A 21,042-nucleotide genomic window follows, 5' to 3' on the forward strand; every position below is an offset into this window, starting at 1 on the left:
TAGTATTATGGTAAGTCTATCTGACAATAGAAAGTTGATTGAAACACAGGGATTTGTTGTGGTGATAGTGAGTCTTATGAAAATACTGGGCATAAAGATGTTCAGTAGGGTTTTTGTAAGCAAGCTTTGACTGAGCAATAAAGTCAAAATGGATAGAGGTTTTATTGCTATTCCTTGTGCAAAAATGAGGAACACACAAACACCAACCAGGTTTCAGTAGCTGCTTATTAAATATTTCCTTTCAAAATAGATATCATCTTTGGATGTGTGCCACACTTCATATAAGTAAAGCTTAAATATAAATACAGACTTAAGCATACCAGACTTTAAAAACTACAAAGTGCTAATTTAATTTTAAAAAATTGAAAAAATTGAGTTTTCTTCCTATGTTGTCCTCCTCTCCTTCAAGATCAAACTGGCAGGCACCAATACAAGCTCCCATACAACATGATATACATGCATTCTCATATTTGGGTGAGAGCTGCATGTGTTCCTGAACAGTGTTTCTGATTAACTCAGTTTTACTGTGAGCATATGAACTGTTCTATGGTAGGTCCAGCTGCATTGTTATCTGTATTCTCAGTTATCTAGGGAAACTGAGGCCAGTGAGTGTTTCTGTTTTCACCAAGTGTCACTGGTGTAAAACATCATGGTAGGTGGAAAAAATCATTGAGATGTCTTCTTCAAACTGGCTAGTTGAGTACAAATCATACTGCAGGCTGCTAGTTTATCATCATTTCAGGTTTCCATATACTATTATAATATTCTCACTTTATTATTTTTTCCTTTCTCCAGCGTGAAAGCAGTATATCCAGGAACTCCCTGACAGTGCAGTTGCATAGCATTGTTCAAGCTTTCCAATAACACAAGCCATACAGCCTCTTACAAAGGCACAACAGAGTCATGCATTGCATGATTCTGTCCTCCTGTTTTCTTTTCTGTTTGGTTGCTGGCACCTGTTTCTGAGGAAAAGTAGAGGAAGACATGGCAAGTGTTTGGCTTTGGGTTTGTGGTTCCAGCAGGAACTGTAACTGTTCTCCATACTGTTATGAGCACCTGCTTCATTTAATTTGCCTGAAGAATGATGATGATTCTCTAGTTTCTTTAGATTTTGGAAACTGAATTCTAATAATGATACGTGAAACCTTGAATAGTGTCTAAACCAAGACTCTTCCTTCTATTTGTAGAAATCATAGTCTTGTATAGTTATTTTTATTCAGACCAACAATCTACTGTGTATTTGTTTGAATGCCTAGATAAATCCTTAATTTAGCACTCTCATCTGGATTGTGGGGAGCCATTGGTGGCACTGAACAACTGAAACTCAGAATGTAAGATAAATTTTGTTGTCAAATATAGTCTCTTCAGGAACTTCTAAACAGGCAGTCTTAAACCTGTCCCGTCTGTACACACCTGATTGAATTTATATTAAATACTTCAGACCACTCTGGAAGGTAGATTAACACTGTTGTTGAAACAAATTCCATAGATTCACTACCGTGGGCTATTTGACTGCTTCCCCCAGGCATGAAGGAAACATTTTTATGCATGTGCTGACAACCTTAACCTTATTTTGCCAGTTTCACATTTTCTGCATCCATCCTTGGCTACTACTGTACACAGCTGCTTGAAACATTATTTTCTTCATTATTTTCACTTGAAAATTCTGCAGGAATTCTAATGCTTTGAGAATGACAGGTAAAATTTGCACAAAGCAGTACCTTGTGGTAGGTGTTCCCCTGATCTGAGCTTTAGCAGAGAAGCATCTCAAGTCTAGTGAAGGAAATAAAGTGGTAGGTTGGGTGGCAGTGGGAGTTCTCAGATAAATCAGCGCTCAGTGCCATTCAGCAAACTTAAAACTATGTTTGACTGTTTCCAGCTTCATGAAAAAAATGTGTTTGTTACTACTTCAGTTGGTATTGTATCACTTTTTTTGCTAAAACTTTGATTTTGGCCATGTAATATTATCTATCTCTGTTTACACTTCAATGGAGTCATTTTCAGTGACTTCCAAAATGTGTGAGAGATGGCTCATGTGTAACTGGACTATTTTTAAAGGAAGATAAAATGGTGTTTTATTCTAGACTGCTAATAAAAAAAATTAATTTATCTATCTTGTAATTCATTAAAATAGGGGCATGCCAGGGATAAAACTAGGACCAATTTAGAATTGTTGCAGAATATGTTAATATTATTATTACTCTGCTGAAGAGGTAAAAATTGGAAGAGCCTATTAAAAGCAGTATTTGTGGTTTCCACTCTACCCCTTTTGGTTTCCAGGCACCATATTATGTCAGTGGAGGTGGTGTTGGTCCTTTTCCTGTGTCTTCCAGAGGACGCTATGAGCACTATCATGCTATTTTTGACCAGATGCAACAACAAAAGGAAAATGTCTTCAGAGTAGCTGAAGAGAGGGAAGCCAAATTGAGGGCGAAACTACAGGACCGAGGAATTGTTGAAAGGTATGGCTACCTTCCATTAGAAGCTACACGTGTTCTGCTTTAGATGAAAGTAATGAAAGTTACTGTACGTATTTATCTACAGAGGAATTCCACCTGGAACACGTCCAGGAGTTCCTAAGGGGCCTGCAGGTCATCACCATTTACCCGATGTTGGTGCAGTTAGGAAAAAAGTGAAAAGATTGAAGGAGGTGTCTAAACAAGCCAATGCAAACAGGTTGGACTATGATAATCCGTGGATCTGTCCCTCCATGTTAGATTCTTGTTCTGTGTCTGGTTTCATTCAGTAGTTGAGCATGTCTGAAAATCACTTCTATTTCTTGGTATTGTGCTGTCTGTTTGTTTGTCAGACCCTCACAGACTACAATTCTTTTAGAGCCAATGGAGATCTTGGCTTTTCCAAAAATGGAAAAAGTAGTTTAATAAGCAAACCTACCCAAAGTAGATTTCAGACAAAATTGTGCTTAGTGTGGTTGCACATAACAACATAAGCCTCCTCCTTCGCTTTGTTCATCGTTCAGCTTTTTGTGATACCTGACAAGATGCTTCTTTCTCCCATCATCTTATTCTTCCTGCCTTCTCTGCAGTGTTTCTAGTACTGCAAAGCATCTAGAATGATCCCAGAATTGTTGGCTCCTGTTTATTGATTGGTGGAAAACTTCTAGGAGCTTTCTTCATTGAGATACGAATGCCAGATGTTGTAATAGTGTGCAACCTCTAATTTGGTATTCAAATAGTGAATTAGAAGATCTAAGCCTAATTATTGTAAATAGGGTATTTAGATATATAAAAAGATTGTAAGCAAGTACTGATTTTCTTTTTAATGTTTTTGCTCTTTCAAATATCTTCTTCAAAACTTATTTGCTCTCCTTTAGATCTTGTAATATTGCCCAAAGAACTGTGTTTGCAGTTGTGACTAGTAAATGGGAAAATACCATTTTCCTTGAAGTTTAGTACTGTGAACATTACTAACTGACTTTCCAGAGGCACAAATTTTCTCATTCATTATTTAAACTTTTGCAGAGCCAATCATCTGTTTCATGGAGGAAGAAATAAATTGAGTTAATGTGAGAAAAAGGAAGTGGCCAAAGAAACAATTTATTCTTATAAACTAAATTAATTCAATTTTATGTTCTAATATCATATATATTTGCAATTATAGATTTTTTGCTATTTTAAAATTTGCAGCAATAACATCATGCTTAACACTGATATTACAGTTCTGAAAGCTCTGAGGTATATTTTATATTTTTTATAGTAGGTTGGACTGTTGTGAGATAGTTAAAATTTTTCTTTCCAGTACAGGAAGGTATCTTTTGCCAGTTGTAGTTAAATGTATTTCCTCCTCTATTTATTCTCAGTGCTTTGCACGAAATGCACAATCCCTAACTCTTGCCTAGATTAGGAAGCAGTTTGACTCATACATTTGAAAATAGTAGATTATATTTGTCTATAAATGGATAAACTGTTTTAAATGTTTTAAAATGGAGAGAAACGATAGCAGAGTGTTGCAAATTATAAATAACACAGAGACTGGGAAGAGAAACCAATTCAGCATTTCTCAAATACATGAATTTGGAAGCACTCAATGAAAACACTGTCCAGAAGTTTCAAAATAGGTAGAGATGGGGCTTTTTCTGTTTATAAACTGGATTACTGGTGGCTGTAAATTGAGGCGCTGCTTCTTAGCATCTTAAATTTTAAGAATTTGTATGTTACCTAGAAGCAATTTTATTATCATATCCAGCCTAGCTGTATTTCCATCCTGGAATTAATTCTTCCGGCTGAAGACAAGTGTTCATGATGTTTACCTCAAAGAAAGAATTTAAATAACAAGAACTTTGCCAAATATAGTCAAATTTAGTGCATATATTGAAGAACCTGAGAAATCTTCAAGTTTAAGTATTTTTCATTGTACTACCACTATTGTAAAGCTAAGTATATTCAGTGTCAACAATCTTGAAAAATTGTCTCAGGTGGAAGTGCAGCCCAGAAGAAATCTAGTTGAAATGTTGTAGGAAAATGAGTCACTCACCTTTAGTGTAAGAAAAAACATTTTCATGAAATGTTCATAAAATTTTGAGGTAAGATGTTCCTGTGAATTTGGTTTGAGCAAATAGGACTGTCTTGGTTTGAGTTTTTTTGGAAAGACCTCTCCTCCAACACTGTAAGGTTCATGATGTGTGACAAACTTCAGCTGCATGGCAGGGCTTTGCACAGATTTCACTATCCACCAATTGAGTTCATATGTAGTTAAAAGGTAGAGTAAAAATCTTTTATTGAATCAGGTATGTGTACACAAAGATTGGCAAGTGTTTGTTTCTTTACCAGTAACACCTGTGTGGATTGTCTTGCCTTTTCAGAGCAATGTTTGTTTTATTGTATCAAAGTGGTTTTATCTCTGTCTTCCTTTTAACAAATTGTAGCATGTGGGAAAAAATTAATTTCCTTTTTGACTGGGGGGTGAAGGGGCAAAATAATAAAATGCAAGTATTTTAATTAGTGTGCTAATTATTAATTACTGGAGTTTCCTGTATTACAAAATTATTCTTTCTTTAACTGTCTCAGTCTAATGGATTATTGCTATAAGCACATTCCCATTTCTTCCTGACTGTTGGCAAACCCCAATGGTCCTCAGTTAAAGGAGGCTTAGGGAACCTTGGAAATGCCTCATCATTCTACCATTTGTAGAATATCTTAAACCATTTAAACCAATTTTAGTATGAAATGTCTCTGGGTCTATTTCTAAGGAATTTGTCAGAATCTGGTTCCTCTATGATGTTATGAAGGTACTCATGGAGTTGCAGGATGCTCAGTTACGGTCAACTAAATGTAGCCTGCTTATCTTCCCAAGCAGGTCCCTGACCTAGGGTGAAACTTGTTAAAAAACAATCATCTTCTTATGGCTAATTCTAGGGTAGGAAAATTCCTTCACAGACCCTTTGAAAACAAACAAAAAATATCCCCCAAGAGTCCCTAAAAGGAATTGCCAGAACACTCTGAGAATAGTAGCAGTGTAGTAATTCCCTAAGTGGTGGAAGCTCTTACTGCAAATATAGGGCAGTCTTGAAAGGCTGTCACAGTATTGACCTTACATTTTGGCTCATGTGATGAGTTCTTGGTTGTCTCTGAAGGGAAATCTTGAAGGAATCTTCTTTTTCACAAATTATAATAGTAATGAAACAAGCCGAGACATTTCCAGAAACAATCATAGCAAGATTGTCTTTTGACATTTTTTTTCTTTTGATGACAAGGATCTGGAGGAACAACAGTACAGTGTTTTGGATTTATTTTTTTAATAGTTCTTACTTTTACTAAGCCTATTTTCCTCCATTTTGTGGAAGTCTGACTTGTATTTTGGCTGATGAAAGGCATTTTTTAAAGATGTCTTACTCATATAAAGTTACTTTTTTCTCCCCTGTGTGTTCTAGTTAGAATAAGTGCAGGGGGAGGACAGTGGGGGGGGTGGTGCTTACAGTGTCATATTTCAGAGACTTTCATCTTGCTGTGTTGAAATTACTCAGGCAAAAAGGATGGATAGCTGCAGATAGAGCAAAGCAAGTTGAAGAATTCTGGCAACGAAAGAGAGAAGCCATGGAAAATAAAGCTCGAGCTCAGGGGCACATGGTATGAAATCTGGTCTTCCTGTGTGTATTACTGTTTCAGCATGCTTTGTGAGTCTTTGAAGTAGCATCATAAGTAAAATGCTGACTAAATATTTTCCTTAAGTCTTGAAGAGAGAATGGGAGATAAGTTTTCTGCATTTTGTTGCTAATTTTAATAAAATGTAACATAATCATGTAGTATTTTTCTCATTACTTCAAGCTTATTAACAAAGGAAATTATCTTTGTTTGCATGTGTCTAACTTGCTATTGTGAATTTTAGAAGATTCATTTACATTTTTTTTCTGTTTATACTTTGGAGTGTTGTTTAAAGTTAAACTTCTTGTTATACAGTAGCTTGAACTGAAAATGAAGTCTGATTAAACTGATACACTTAATGATCAGACATAGTGGTGCATGCTAGGGAAACACATTCTGCTTATTGAAAAGGTATTATAAAGTCATCCATATCTGTCAGTGTTGACTCTTATAAAACCTTTACTCTTTAGAAATTAAGTAGAAGATAGTGTCATCAAATGTTCTTTATGCTTACGGTTCTAAATTCAGTGTTCTTTCAGGCCGTTTGTTTAAAACATATATTGGAAATTACTATGTGTTTTGATAACGTGGAGGGTTTTACTTTTTGAGTGCTTCTCCACACTATTCATATACAATTCAGTAACAATATCTTTGTCAGCTGCTGAAATTGAACTGACTGTGGTGGAGTAGCAGTGAGATGAGACCAACTGCAGATTTATAGCAGCATCTCCTGAGTTATACCTGATAACCAGATTATGATTTAAAGCCAGGTCTTAATGTCAGGGATTATTTCACTTACAGTAAGGAATTTTTAGGTGCTTTGATTCACTACTTTGATGAAGTATCCTTAGATTAGTATATATGTTGTAAAATATGAGTCTTCCTCTCTAAAACAATGGTTCTGTTTTTTAAAACCTTCAAGACCAGTAAATAATTTTTAAAAAAAATGAGCAATTTTTGTCACTACCTCTTCTTGGACAAGTTGTTGGTAGTACCATGTCTTCTTAGCAGTTAGCAGCATCAGTACTGCTTCCATTTTGTTCTTGACTTTGTTGGCATTGGTATGAATTTGAGATCAGTTAATTTAAGATACCCAGCTATTCATGTTAATGTTTTCCAGTTTTCTCTAATGTGTTCAGTGAGGCTAAATGTTTCAGTCTGTGATGGTTCCCATAATAAAACAGGGAGGTTACTGAACAGTTAAGTAAGTAACTTCCAGATGTTTAAGACTTATAACTTGAAGCCAGAGTACCAAGTCCATTTCTGGATTTGTCATTGAAAGTGTAAGTTAACAACAGCTTCCTTCTGTTTGTGCAGGAAAATAATTTGACTAGCTGGCATTTATTCTCATATAAGGATGGGGCTGTTGTTTGGACAATGTTGATCTGAAAGGAGAAATCAACAGCTAATAGTCAGCCTTTTGTCTGATGACTGGCACTAATTTACCCAACTTCTATAAAATGTAATTGCTGTCAATTTTAATTTTCAACTGACAGTCTAAATTTGACTGAGTAGTTGAGTTGATGGTACTTTCAGACATCTGTTTTTAAGACAGCTGCTGACCTAATTTGCTACTTCACTGTAGCTGTGTGGCATTGCAGAACATGAGTCCTGGTCTTTGAAAATTTAATGTAAGCAGATGAGTAAAATTAACAATCTACAAGGAAAGAAAATCAGTTCTCAGAAATCTTGCTTCCAGTTTCTTTCTTAAAAGCAGTGATATAAATCACCATCAGTGATGGAAATAGCTAAAATAACTTCAATACTAGAACAAAGAACGATGAAATTCCTTCAATAGTGCCAGTAAGCTTTTGTAAAGCTCAGGAACATGTATTAAAAAGTTAAAAATAGAACCAAATGTTTTCTGAAAAGATGAATATGGAAAATATTCTTTTACATTTTGTATGGTTTAATGCTCAAGCTGAAACCAGCATTCATGGAGCCCTTAGGAATGTATAGAAACTACTCTTCCACAAAATTACCTTAATTTATTCTCTGATCCCCTGGTCACTAAACCACTGAAGTGCAGTAATGGGCTATTTCCTTGAGCTATTAATTTTTCTCAGTCTGAGAGATTATTTAACCAGAATTTTTGGATTCAGTCAATAACCTCACTGGAGTATTTACCTACTGGTTGTTCTCTACACACGAGCTTGAGAAAGCCAAAGCCCCAGGCATTTTATAAGGCAGAAGGTCTGTTACATGTATGTGTGCTTCCTGTCTTTATTGTATGTTGCACTAACAAATCAAGGAGTTTTTAAAGTGGTCAGAAAAGAATTGTGGTATATCATTAGTAAAATAATTCAAGTATTCTTTATTTAAACCGAGCAGAAAACATAAAGTCAAATGATTCTTGTACTGTTCTATACAGAACTTTCTTAAAGGTCAAAATCCTTTTGGTGACAAGTCACAGAGTACATCACATGAACCAGCCTATGCACTGCATGTGTATTAGACATTTAGCACAGCTTGTTAGGTGTAATGAGTATATTTAAGTGCTTTTTTAGATTTTTGAGTAATCATTGTTAAAAAAGCTTAATCTAAGAACATAAAAAGATTCCACTTTTTATTTTAAGCTTAACTCAGCAATTGCAGAAATCCCAGCCCTGTGCCACCATTTTTATATAATCCAGATGTACAAAACTCATAGCCATCACAATTTAGGTTTTCTAACCTAAATTTTCTATAGCATGAGATAATTAGAATTGAAGGGAGAGGGCAACTATATTCTTAGAGCTCTTGTCTCTCTCTCTTTGGCTACTCAGAATTTTTAGTTACTGCTGTCATATGTTTCATGTGAGTGAAAAAGGCTTTTTGGTTAAATTCAGAAAATCTGCAGATCTTTGATGTATTGGGTTTCTTATAAGAGAAGAATTATTGGATACAGCAGATAATTTTACTGCCCCAGCCACCTTAAATTTGATACTATTAAATGGCAAACAGGGTACACTGCAAAACCTGGCAGATACCTATGGAGGCAGGTCCATTTCTGCAAGAGGAAGGAAATCCAGAAACAAGGAGGAAGAGGTATGCTTGCTGTGTGTTTGCCACTTTGCTCATCACAAAAATAGTACTATTTTGACCTTGACTGTGCCCAGTTTCCTTGCATGATTCCAGCTGTGTAACAAAATTAAATAACTGTCTTAATTTCTAGGAAATAATTTACTGTTAATGTACTAAAATTTGGGTGTGTTTAATTGTTTTGATTTTTAAAGTAATCAAAATAATAGTTGCTTACATCAATCTGTCTCAGAGAGGTTCTTGAATTTGATGCACCTAGGTATCACTATATCCTAATCCTGTGATAAATGCAACCTTTTCTAGCTTTCAGTAACGTAAAATGTAGTTATAATTAACAATGATAAATTCAAATTTTCTTTATTTTAATTACATGAGAATTTTACTGGAGATTAGTATTTATTAGTGAGACAATAACAATAATGTTGGGGGGTGGTTCACCTGTTTTATTTCTTTATGGAATTTGATATATTTTAAGTTACGCATACTGGAGAGAGTTTCCATAGAGCTGAAACATGTTTCATTCCATTGTGTTAGGAATATTTGGCAAGATTGAGACAGATCCGGCTACAAAACTTTAATGAACGTCAACAGATTAGAGCAAAACTCCGTGGAGATAAGGTTGGTTTAAAAATAATCTTAAATACTTATGGCAATTGAGTGTGGGTGTGTTCTTTCACCCCTGGTGGAAGACTTTTGTTTTAGGCAGTTTTATATAGACATATATTTTATACAGTATATATTGTGAAAAAACCCTGGAATTCTAGAGCATCAAACCTTTGTTGTATGCCTCACCTTCAGAACATGCAGCAGTGATGAGGGGTGGCAGGTGACAGCCCAGCATTGTAGGCTACTTTCAACAAGAGGCACATTACTTTTTTCCTGACTTATTAAAGCTTCACATCTTTTAAAACCAATCCTCGCTGAAAAACCAAACAAATAAACAAAACCCCCACTGATCTCAGAGATGAAGCTCTGTTCAAGTAGACATTGCGTTTAAGCAAGGAGTTAGTGAAACTGCCCCATGTTAGTCATACAGTCGATTAAAATATTCTGACTCGGCACTCGGATCACTTAGCTTTTAAATACATGAACTGATGATAATTCCATGAAGACTTTTACTTTGCAGAATGAAGCTGCCAGTTCTGATGGACAGGAGTCTAGTGAGGAAGCAGAACTGAAACGCAAGAAGATAGAAACACAGAAGGTAAGTGTGGAATGGGAAGAGATGGAAGTTACTGTTGTTAAATGTGTTTTATATGTCATGAGTTTTCTTATATTTCATTTTGCTATCAATAGTTTATTCATGTATCCACTATAAGGGTGATGGGGGAGGGGTGTTTAACTGTACAGAGCAAACAACTCCTTGCCAGTCAAGGTTTTTCCTATCCCAGTCTTTGAGATTTATCTCTAGCTGTAGTCCTAATGGCAATTTGGTATAACTAAAACAGCATTTTGGGACTGAACGGGTAAGGAAGATGTACCTTAGACAACACCTTTATTTTAGTTAAAGAATAAAGGAAGGCAAAACTCCTTAAATAGGCTGACATGGGTGATGTGTGGATTGGAACGTGAGTTATATAACCCTGTGGTGAATTATATTTAAAACAGATGCATTTCACAGAATACAGTGTTTAATTAGAACTTTATTCCATGTGGTGGTTTTCTATCAATAACTACTTCACAATACTATACATAGCAAGTATTGCTCTTATCTATTCTATGATGTTCCCCCACCATCTGCAAAGTACAGTGTAAAAACAAGTTAACCTTATGCCTACCCTGAAAACTAGAGGTGAAACAGCAAGTGAAGCTTTTTGTGTATGAGTAAGTTGGTAAAATTTAAACTGAATATTTAATATTTTTTGATTTAGGCATTTGTGCAAATGATTTATTATTTGATGCAAATGATTTATGATTTATGCAAAAGATAATTTTAAGTAGAGTTTCTCATTTTTTATTAGTCTGTTTAAGATTACTATGTACTCTAAAAATACAACCATCCAAATCAAGAACTGCAATTAAAGTTTGAGGAGTTGCCATTATTTCTACATAGATGATCTGTTATTATACGTGTGGTGATTTTGTCAGTGGAGTCCTCCTTTCACAGTCTGTACAGTAGTATAGAAGAATATTCCTTCTTAAAATGTTCCATGAAATATGCTGCTGATGATTTTAAGTTGATCTTTTTTTGCTTGTTTACTTTAGGCCCAAGCAAATGCTCGTGCAGCAGTTCTGAAAGAACAGTTGGAGCGAAAGAGAAAAGAGGCATATGAAAGAGAGAAAAGAGCCTGGGAAGAACATGTAAGAAAATAAATCTGTTACATGCAATTGAAATATGTAGGGCCATATCTTTGTATAAATAAAACCCTATACTGTGATTTTTTCAAAACAAGTAGTTCTGAAATCGGAGAGAATATCTTGTGTCAGTCAGAATTCCCTAATTAGAATCCTAATCTTAGGAATGCTTGCAGGGAGACTGCTGAACATCATACCTAAGAATCATTAGGATCACCCCAGCTATGTTATTAATCGTCTGTTAATGACCAAAGCTTATTTTATTTTCTTTTACATGTGTGCTATGGAACAAGTCCAGCTAGTAATACTATGCCTATAAAAAAGCAGGATGTGAAGCTGACAAACTGACATGCAATGGGCAGTTGTCCTTTGTATGAATGTGTGGCATTATTGTCCTTTTGTAGGGATTACATGAGCCTAATTGATAATACTGTGTTTAATGTGCAAAGTCTTAAAGTTAATTTTTGATCTAATTTTTTTAAATTGCATCTATACAGCTGATTGCAAAAGGGGTAAAGAATCCTAACGTGCCTTTTCATGTGGAAGCTACAGAGCACAGTCCTATGAATGGACTACAAGAGCCTGGAGCAGCTCTTCCTAAGCCACAACTTCCAGTGAAACCTGGTGTACCTGTCATCTCCATGACTTCTGCTTTGAAGGAAGTGGGTGTGGTAGGTACTTTTGTGAAGGGGGTAAAATGAATGGAAAGGAAATAAATACTGACTGGAAAGTGAATGTTTAGAGAAAATGTATAGGTTAGCTAGAAAAGAAATTGTTAAGGACACTTGTTGCTTCTAATTTCTTTTCTAGGGAAAATAAATTAAAAAAAATAAAAAGAAACCAAAGCTTGGAAGCCATTGAAACACATCTGTATGCTGAAAGGGAAATTCATGATTTGAGCAAAATAGCTTATGATGAGCCCTAGGTGGCAGTTTCCATTTTGATCAGGGCAGTTATGTTTAGTCGAAGACATCAACTTTCCAGCGTTATCATCAGCCCCTTGAAGAGAGGAGTTAATGAGTTGGTTACTTGGTGGAAGTGAGCAGATACATTTTGAATTATAGGACAATGTTATATTAATGATTGATTGTTTTCAGTGAGCTTGCATGTGCTGACTATTACTGAGAAGACAAAGCTTAAGATTCTTGAATCCATTAGTGCTGTCTCTTATTGTCTAAATGAACATCCTAATTTCTGTTCTGCATGCTCTCGGTCCTGATATTGTAAATACTTCCATGTTTAATTCAACTGCTTTATGTTTCAATTGTGAAACTAAGCAATGAGTGTAACTTTGTACAATTTGAATTTTAACACAGTCTGTGTTAAATTGAATGCTAGCTTTTGTACTTTTACCTAAGCTATTTCTAAATTTTAGTGTAGTGTGGTACTTCATACTGTATTCAACACTGAAGGGTGTAACTATGGGAATAAAGTAAAACTTACACTAAAGAATATATATAAAATATAAAATGTAATACACTGAAAGACACCAGTTGATAGCTGGAAAAATAAATCATGTTTTGGACAAATACTTAAATCATTAGCATATTTTTTCCCATTTGTCTCACAGTGATGCAAGACAGTGACTGTAACAGACTAAAAAACAGCACACAGAGCAACTGGAAATTAAGAATACGAGCCTTGTACACAGATTATAAAGTCTACATTTTTGCCTTCAATATGTAGTTTGCTTATTTACTTATCACTAAATTTGTCTCTTTTCCTTTCTGTTTTTTCTTCATAAATTATCCTTGACTCTGTGCTTGCCACTTTTTTGGTTCTCTTGTAGAATTGCTCATTTGTAGCATAGGAATTTGGAGGCATCTTGCTGTAGAGGTCGTGTCTGGCTTTATCTCTACATGTTTCGTCCTCTAAAATCTCATTTGTCTGTTTAAATTGAGTGATTCACTTGCTCATCCCTTTTAGGTAGTGATTGATTCTAAGATGGAAGGTGCTCTTGAAATTCTGTCTTTGGGACAGAATAATACAGAATAATCAAGCATTCTGTTTCAGTCTACCTGCAGTTGTCATTGGAAAGGTTTTATTTTGTCTATTACTATTCTCAAGATAATTTTTTTTCTGACATGTTCTTCTACTTTCTATTTCATGCTTCTGGGACTTCAAGGATGAACATGTAATAACTGTTGTCCAGGAGCCCGAGGAGGACTTTAAAACGCCAGATTTTGCAATACAAGTATGTCAGATTATATAGTTTCATTTTCATTTAGGTATCCTTTCAAGAAAGGCACTATTTTAATAAATATGTTGGTCCTTCTTTCAGAATAAGCGAGAAATTCTCAGAAGATTGAATCAAAATCTTAAAGCTCAAGAAGATGAGAAAGGAAAAAAGGAGGGTAAAAATACTTCTGAATCAGCTGGATCTGAAGATGGTAAGGAACAACAAGGTGACCAGCAGCCACTTCTGGGAGATCGCAAAAAATGGGAATCTGGGGCGTCTGAGTTGGTCGTTCCTCTAGCTCAGCTATCGATGGAAGAATCTTTCTCTGGAACAGAGTGTAAGTTTTTTGGGGTTTTTTTTTTGTCACTGTGGTATTAGTAAATCAGTTTGCCATGTGTAGTGTGTGTTTTTATAAACCAAGTAGTCTTTATTATTATCTTGTTATCAGTTACATGTCATGCACTTCTAAAAAGTGGGTGGTTATGTATTCCCTTAAATAAGGAATAAAGCACAGGCTGAGTAGTTAAACAGCCTGCAGGAGATTTAATAAATAATTTCTTAATTTCAACAACAAACAGTTACCTAATTAAAAGTGTGGTTACTTTCTTTGTGTCTTTTAAATAGGCACTAATTTAACAGAAAGAATAAAAAGCAATTGAAATATATGAAAGTTTCTTATTTAACTTGAAAATCCTGTTGTGTTATCAGTAGAAAAAGAACAACAGAGGGTTTTTCTCAATTTATATCTCTAACTTCTGTTAAGCCTTTTTTAGTTTTGTCCTTTCTTAAATCAAGACTTATTCCAGATTTTCTACTTGCCTTCTCTGGTCTTTTGGTTGGAACCCCTTTTTCCTGGTTTCAGTATATCTTACTAAAAGTCTGTTTCACATTGTAGAAAGAAATAATCATTGAGAATGTGACAGACTTGCATCTTTGCATAGTAGTTTTAAAGTGCTAGAATCAAGAAACTTCTTTTAGTCTGTTTTTCTTTGTCGCTTTTTATCCTGTTTTCCTTGGAGGAAGAATTAACAGAAATAAATGTCAAAGGATAGCAAGACAAGAAACTTTCTAGCTTACCATTTCAAGTAAAGTTCAAGACCATTCCATGCCAATGTTAAACATTTCTCATAATGCTTTCTTTTGGAATGCCTGAATTACTGAAAAGAGCTACTGCTGCTCTTAAGTTGCATATGTCAACTGGTATTGAATAGCTCTGTTATTGGTTGGACTTGGCAGAAGAAAAACTCTAGATAAGCACAGTCTTTAGACTGTCTGGTTTGGGGTGAGGTGACGTGTTCTGGTTTTGTCACGTTTTAAGTTTTGTGGAAATTGTTTGTTTGATTATTTGTTATATAGAAAATGAATAAAAATTTCTAATTTAGAAAAGTTTTATATTTGTGTTTGTGTCCCAACAGGTCAGACTCTGGGAGAAGTAATTAAGTTAGATATTGGTGAACCTCACAGGAAAGTCTGGGGCAAAAGCCCAACTGATTCAGTTTTGAGGATCCTAGGAGAAGCAGAGCTGCAGCTGCAAACTGACATCCTTGAGGAACAAGATGAGATAAATGGTAAGCACAGTGGGTAACTATCTGCACTGCAAGTGTAGTGACAGTTTATCTACTGAGAAAAATTTTGAAGTAATAGAAGCATATTCTTATATTCTCTCTTGCTTTCTACTTCTGGGTGTTGCCTCAGTTCTGAATGTAAGCACAAGCTGATACTGGAGGACACCAAAATATTTCAAACTCAGTGAAGTGGTAAGAAATTAACCAGGGTGTGCTGAAAGGAAAGGATCTTCATTTTGCTGAAAAGTTTTAAACTTTGCCTTTTAATAGAAACAGTCCTATTTTTTGAAAGGATGTCATCATCTGAATATTGCATTAAATGCTTCCTGTAACTTTGTTGGCAGCATGTGACTTACCATATCAGTTGATTTTTTTTTTTTTTTTTTTTCCCCACCCCCCCGCCCCGGTCAGCTCCTGCCCTTAGTTCTTTCTAAGGACAAAAAGACTTACATGGATTCCAAATATAAACTTGTACTAATGACAACGTAACATAAGAAATTAAGATTTTGATATTTCTAGCTTTCTTCTTTATATAGTTGTACTAAAAGCATGCAATTTTTTTTTTCTGTTTTCCTTTTAAGAAACAAAAATTCCTAATTTATCTTATTAGCCACATTGTAGTTTATTATCCAAATATGGTGAAGCCCTGTTTAAATAATATAATCATTTTCTGTTAGGTACTGCAGAGCTTCTTGAAGGAGATCATCAGTCTTCATCAGAGGAGAAGGAAGAGAAGGTTTTTTCTCCCGTTGGAGCTCAGTCTGCAGTACCAGTTGGTGTTACAAAGTCTGTCATGACTGTACCAGAAGAATCTCAAAGAATCGGACCCACCCTGGTGCAGAGCAAACCTATTATGCTGGATGGTAACTCATTTCATCAATAATTCTACTTAAAATCTGTTTATTGAATGCAATAAGTGAAGTAACAATCCTGTAGACTTTTCTGTCTTCCCATAAGTAATGTGCAGTTTTTTATTAAAACATTTTAGGTAGGACCAGGTACTTTCTATGCCTGTATTGTTATCCAATTCAGTAATGTATTTAGTAGATTTCCAGAAACATTTTTTGTGTCCTTGTAGACAACTTTAGAGTACAAGTAGAATTTTAAAGTGCTTCATTTTTTTTGTTGTTAGTTTGGTGGGGTTTTGGTTTGTTTCTCCCCATCAATTGTGCTGGAATCTTTTCTCCTATATGATACCAGCATCCTTTTGATCTCTTGGGGCATGTTACTGAGGTTTTTAGAAGACGTCTTTCATTGGAGCTTTACGATATTCTTCTGGTATCAGAAAAAAACCAAAACTTGAGCTCTGGGATTACAAAACTTCTGCTGTTTCTGCAAAATTATTTAAGCTGAAGGATTTAAGTGTAATCTTAAAATGTATACTCCCCCATCTTCTTGCTTGATTGGAATTAATTTTTAATAAGGTAAATGACTATTAATTTTAGAGCCTGATGATTTGGAAGCAGAGGTGCTGGAAGAAATGGAAGATAAAATGCACCAGAGTAAGGAGAATAAGGAGTTTCCTAGCACTGTTAATGAAGTGTGGGTACAAGAGAAAGAGGATGCGTAAGTACTCTCTTCTGACCTCTCTCTCTCCAGTTCAAACAACTGAGCCTTAACTGAGTTTTTTTTGGACATGTCAGTTAAAATTACACTTAGCTAAAGCTTCATTGCTTGCTGCTGTGTTAGTTTTACTGCACTTGATGACTTCAATAGGCTAATGACCATTTTTTACATGGCATTTCCCCTTGATGTGATGTGCTATAATAGGGCACAACGTGATGGAATAAATGAGGCAGCTTTGGAGAAAGAAGGGCTCAACAAGGTGCAACCACAAAAGGAAGCTCCAGCAGGTCAGTGCAAGTCTCATGTTGCATGGCTTGGCAGTGTGGGGTGCTTAAGCCATCCCTTCTCACTTCATTAACCCCAAAAAAGCAAGTTTTTATTTGCTTCTTCAGTTCTTACTTCTAAAAAGGAAATTTCTGATGGATTAGGAAGAAAAATTGTGGATATTATGTTTGCCACTTTGGAGGAAAACATGTTATGAGAAAGCTACACCGTGTATAGATCAACAGGAGAGTGGCCCATGCTGATGAACGTCAACTTTCTGAATGTTACAGCTTTTTCACATGACTATTTAGGATGTTATGAGATCTGATTATTTATTTAATAGAAGTATTGCTTTGTTTATATACATCTCAAATTAATACTGGGCTGCAGCTCAATGTTATAAGTGGCTGCTAATGACAATCTTTTATCTTTATTGCATAGAAGAATTGCTTGTTCTTGGAGGTCTGAGAAGTAACTTCAGAAAAAACATTGTCAATACTGTCAAGTATCATTGGTGATATTCTTGCATCTAGTTAAGGGTGACTTAAGCAAACTGGATGGGTTTTCCCCCTGTTTGGGCAAATTATATTGAGATAACTTCAAAGAGATCTAGTATAAGGTGATAAGCAGCAGGTAAAAATGGATGACACTGTATCAGACATGGATTGGATAATGAGAAAACAGAAGGCCTGAGAACAGAACAGGCTATAGCTGAGGGTTGTATATTCTCCAAAAGTTAAAATGGGAAAATTTCACATTGTAATTGTATTTAATAAAATAATCAAAAATATTTTAATACTTTTAAAGTGCTATCTACTTTTCCCTCTAACTGTATAACAGAAATTAGTTAGGTATATTCACAGTAGTTACCTTTTCCTTAAGTATCTTGGGGTTTTAATCTGGTTAGATTTGTAACAGGCTTTCTTTTACCACATCAGAAACTTGTTCCAGTGACTCTGGGCAAGCTGAACCCTTATTCCAGAGGGTAATACAGTCCACAGCTGTACCAACAACCTCACCAGCTCTGTCAGCTCAGTCTTCACAGGAAGAGTCTTTTGTACCTCGTTCAAGTTCCATATCACCAGCAAAAAATAAAGGCAAAAGTTCATTGTTGATTGGACTTTCTACAGGACTTTTTGATGCAAACGACCCAAAGGCAAGTTTAAATAACAAATTAGAAATAATTTCTTGTTCTGTAGTATTATTCTTACTTTCTTATTGTAGCTGAATGAGGCCAGAACAGATGGCAAAACTCTTTCAGCAGGTGTATGATTTTGTCAAGCCATGTCTGCTGTGCAGCTCAACTGCACTGTGCTCATGGTATCAGCAAGTCTCATGCAGCAGTGAAAGTCTCTGGTTTCACCATTTAGCATTCTATGTTCCAGGTGTTTTTGGAGGAATTCCACTCTTTCTCTGAGACATTACTGAGGGAGTTCATGAAGACATTCCTAACTTGTCCTATCTGCTTTCTCCCTTTTGTACAGTCTTTTAGAATTTTCACTACCTTGCCATCATAAACAATCACTGAACAGGGCATCAAAGATATCTTGTCATTTCTGCCAACCAAGTGATTTTTTTTTTCCTGTAGGATTTAATCTACTAGCACTGCTTCTGGTTGTGAAGCAGGAAACCTGAAGAACAGTGAAATCTTACTTTAAAGTATTTTGTAAACTCAAACTGTCTTTAATATTGTTACCAAGCAGGCTTTCTATTGCCTTTGTAGATGTTGAGAACATGTTCACTCCCAGATCTTTACAAACTGTACAGAACTTTAGTTGATGTTCCCAGTGTAGCAGACGTGCAGCATCAACATAATCTTGAAACAGATGATACGGAAGATGAGCAAGCCAAAGAAGGACCCTCTGACTCTGAGGACATGTGAGTGTATTAAGTTTATCAAGTATTTTAACAGGCATCTTAGTTCAAGAATGTTTTTGGTTAGACACACTATACCAGCATGGAGTTCTTACCCATATTTTAAAAATTTTCTATTGAATCACCATTTAAATATTTAAAAAAACACTTTAAATCTTGTTCCAGAGAATTGAGAAGCTAATGGGATGTACTGCATACAATAGCTGTCTAAATTTCCTTCCCAAATTCTGTTCAAGCTGTTATTCTGTCTGATGTCTGCAACTTGCATTTTGCTTAAGCAACTCAAAGTTGATTGCTATTGCTTTTCTAGAAATAAAAATTTCTTGAATATTTCCTTTTTTTCTATGTTCTGGTAATCATGCTCACTTATCTCCTCTACTGTTTAATTAGAGTGTTCTTCAAGTCCCCCAGATTCTTTCAGGGGCTTGAAAATCTGACCCTGGAATTGACTGTTCCCCACAGCTTTGATAATCTGTTGTATTTAGTCTGATTAGGTCTAGATCTCTTTGCTCGAGACATTTTTATCTGGATTGAAAATGGTTCTATGATAGTGCACAAATGCAAGAATTTTGAAATTACCATACTAATAAAGTTGAATTGAGGACTTAGTATCTTTTTATGAGACTGTGGGATATCTGTTTATTCCCTGTGTGTTGCATGATACAATGGTATCAATGCTGTAGGTCACAAATAGCTGGGGGAGGAGGGTGGAGGGTGTCTCTTTTTCTTTTCCACTCCAGCTAGACTGACTTTTCAGTTTGCTGGTCACAAAAGAAATGAGCTCTTTCTAGAGGGTTTTTCTTGCAAAGTATTAATTATATAAACTTTATATCACATTCCTTTAGTATGTTTGGAGAGACAGATACAGATTTGCAGGAGCTCCGGGATTCGATGGAACAGTTGCTTAGGGAGCAGCCTAGTGAGGAACTGAGTGAAGAAGAGGAGTCTACTTTAAAGGCTAATGCCATGGAATGCATAACAAATGGTACTGAGCTGGATGAAGGAGATGAAAATAACCCCAGCAGTGAAAGTGCTCTTAATGAAGAATGGCAGTCAGGTATAATTTCTATTATAAGTGTTTTGTAAGTTATTTATTCATGTTAAAAATTCAGATACAGAATAACTTTTTAGCTTCATTAGCTTATAACAAAATAAAGCTCTAATTGATAATTTTTATACATAAGTTATAAAAAATCAGATAATATTCAGACTTTCTGAATGTTAAGGTCAACATCTAAGCAACATTCCATGTTGCAAATTAAAGCTTGCCTGTTTGTTGGGTAGTGATGGTAAGTGCCTTTTTCTCTAAATTGTCTAAAACTTTTTTTCACGGAAGATGAAAGACAGAATGCATTGTATCTCTTGAATAATTCATGGCTGTAAGTGTGAAAAAGAAATAGCAATTGACACGACTGGAGTATCTGGGATTCAGTTTAAATTACAGATAAGGAATTTAACAGGCAATCAGAAGGAACGTGAAATTGTTCACCTTGTCCTTAGCCAAAATTAGGTGTTAATGCAGTTGGACTAAAAGTGAGACAGATAAATTAATTACCTCTTTTAGCATTTTGCATTAGCTATGCACAACTTCCTGAAGTCTCATTTTTGTATTTTAAATTCTTGTGGAAATAGAAGTATTTTACTCTTGCTGTAAAATTAAGTGCAACTAGAAACATAGTTGTGAAAAGATACAGAAAATCAGTAACTCATCTAAAACAAAGCTTTTGTGTAATTTTTATTGAAGAAAATTTTCAACAAATCGAACATACAATAATACATTCCAACCATTATTATAAGGTAAAATAAACTTTGTTGATGTCTTTAATTTTGTGGCAGTGCTGATGTTACACACTGATAACAAGCAATACTATCTGTGTCTGTGATTCTGCTATTGTTGCAAATGCTAGTGTTTAATACCAGTGTCATACTTTCAGATATTCCATAAGAATTTCAAGTTTCCCTTTTGGGACAGGAAGGAAGGCAGGCCAGCCTTCAAAAGGGTAACAGATAGAACTTGAGACAAAATCTGCTCAAGATCTAGATGTTAAATAGAGGATTAGAAATAACCTAATGGGTTTTTAACCCATATACAACTTTTCTTTTTGTTTTATTGATACTTTCTTATTGATTTGACTGTTGATACTTGAATGAAGGATGTGATTTGGTCAGGACTATA

At 35.2% G+C, this 21,042-nt stretch overlaps 1 protein-coding gene across 19 annotated transcripts in view; it reads left to right on the forward strand.

Moving 5' to 3' along the window:
* NEK1 (NIMA related kinase 1) overlaps positions 1-21,042 on the forward strand; it is a 43,858-nt gene that overhangs the window by 17,801 nt on the left and 5,015 nt on the right. For 8 of the 19 annotated variants that reach the window (XR_010998072.1, XM_068187080.1, XM_068187082.1 and 5 more), the window contains 17 exons: positions 2,281-2,462; positions 2,545-2,676; positions 5,984-6,086; positions 9,045-9,128; positions 9,657-9,740; positions 10,234-10,326; positions 11,328-11,423; positions 11,915-12,088; positions 13,543-13,611; positions 13,699-13,933; positions 15,012-15,164; positions 15,839-16,024; positions 16,607-16,727; positions 16,932-17,014; positions 17,930-18,147; positions 18,715-18,869; positions 19,712-19,923. Coding sequence is in view for 18 of the 19 variants with exons in the window: in XM_068187080.1 (XP_068043181.1) it covers positions 2,281-2,462; positions 2,545-2,676; positions 5,984-6,086; positions 9,045-9,128; positions 9,657-9,740; positions 10,234-10,326; positions 11,328-11,423; positions 11,915-12,088; positions 13,543-13,611; positions 13,699-13,933; positions 15,012-15,164; positions 15,839-16,024; positions 16,607-16,727; positions 16,932-17,014; positions 17,930-18,147; positions 18,715-18,869; positions 19,712-19,923 (2,380 nt within the window). In the remaining variant the exon portion in view is untranslated. Of the gene's footprint in view, positions 1-2,280; positions 2,463-2,544; positions 2,677-5,983; positions 6,087-9,044; positions 9,129-9,656; positions 9,741-10,233; positions 10,327-11,327; positions 11,424-11,914; positions 12,089-13,542; positions 13,612-13,698; positions 13,934-15,011; positions 15,165-15,838; positions 16,025-16,606; positions 16,728-16,931; positions 17,025-17,929; positions 18,148-18,714; positions 18,870-19,711; positions 19,924-21,042 lie in introns of all 19 variants that reach the window. The other 11 variants (XM_068187095.1, XM_068187096.1, XM_068187084.1 and 8 more) reach the window with 10 other exon arrangements.

This window comes from Anomalospiza imberbis, chromosome 4 (genome assembly GCF_031753505.1).
Source record: "Anomalospiza imberbis isolate Cuckoo-Finch-1a 21T00152 chromosome 4, ASM3175350v1, whole genome shotgun sequence".
Taxonomy (NCBI): Eukaryota; Metazoa; Chordata; class Aves; order Passeriformes; family Viduidae; genus Anomalospiza; species Anomalospiza imberbis.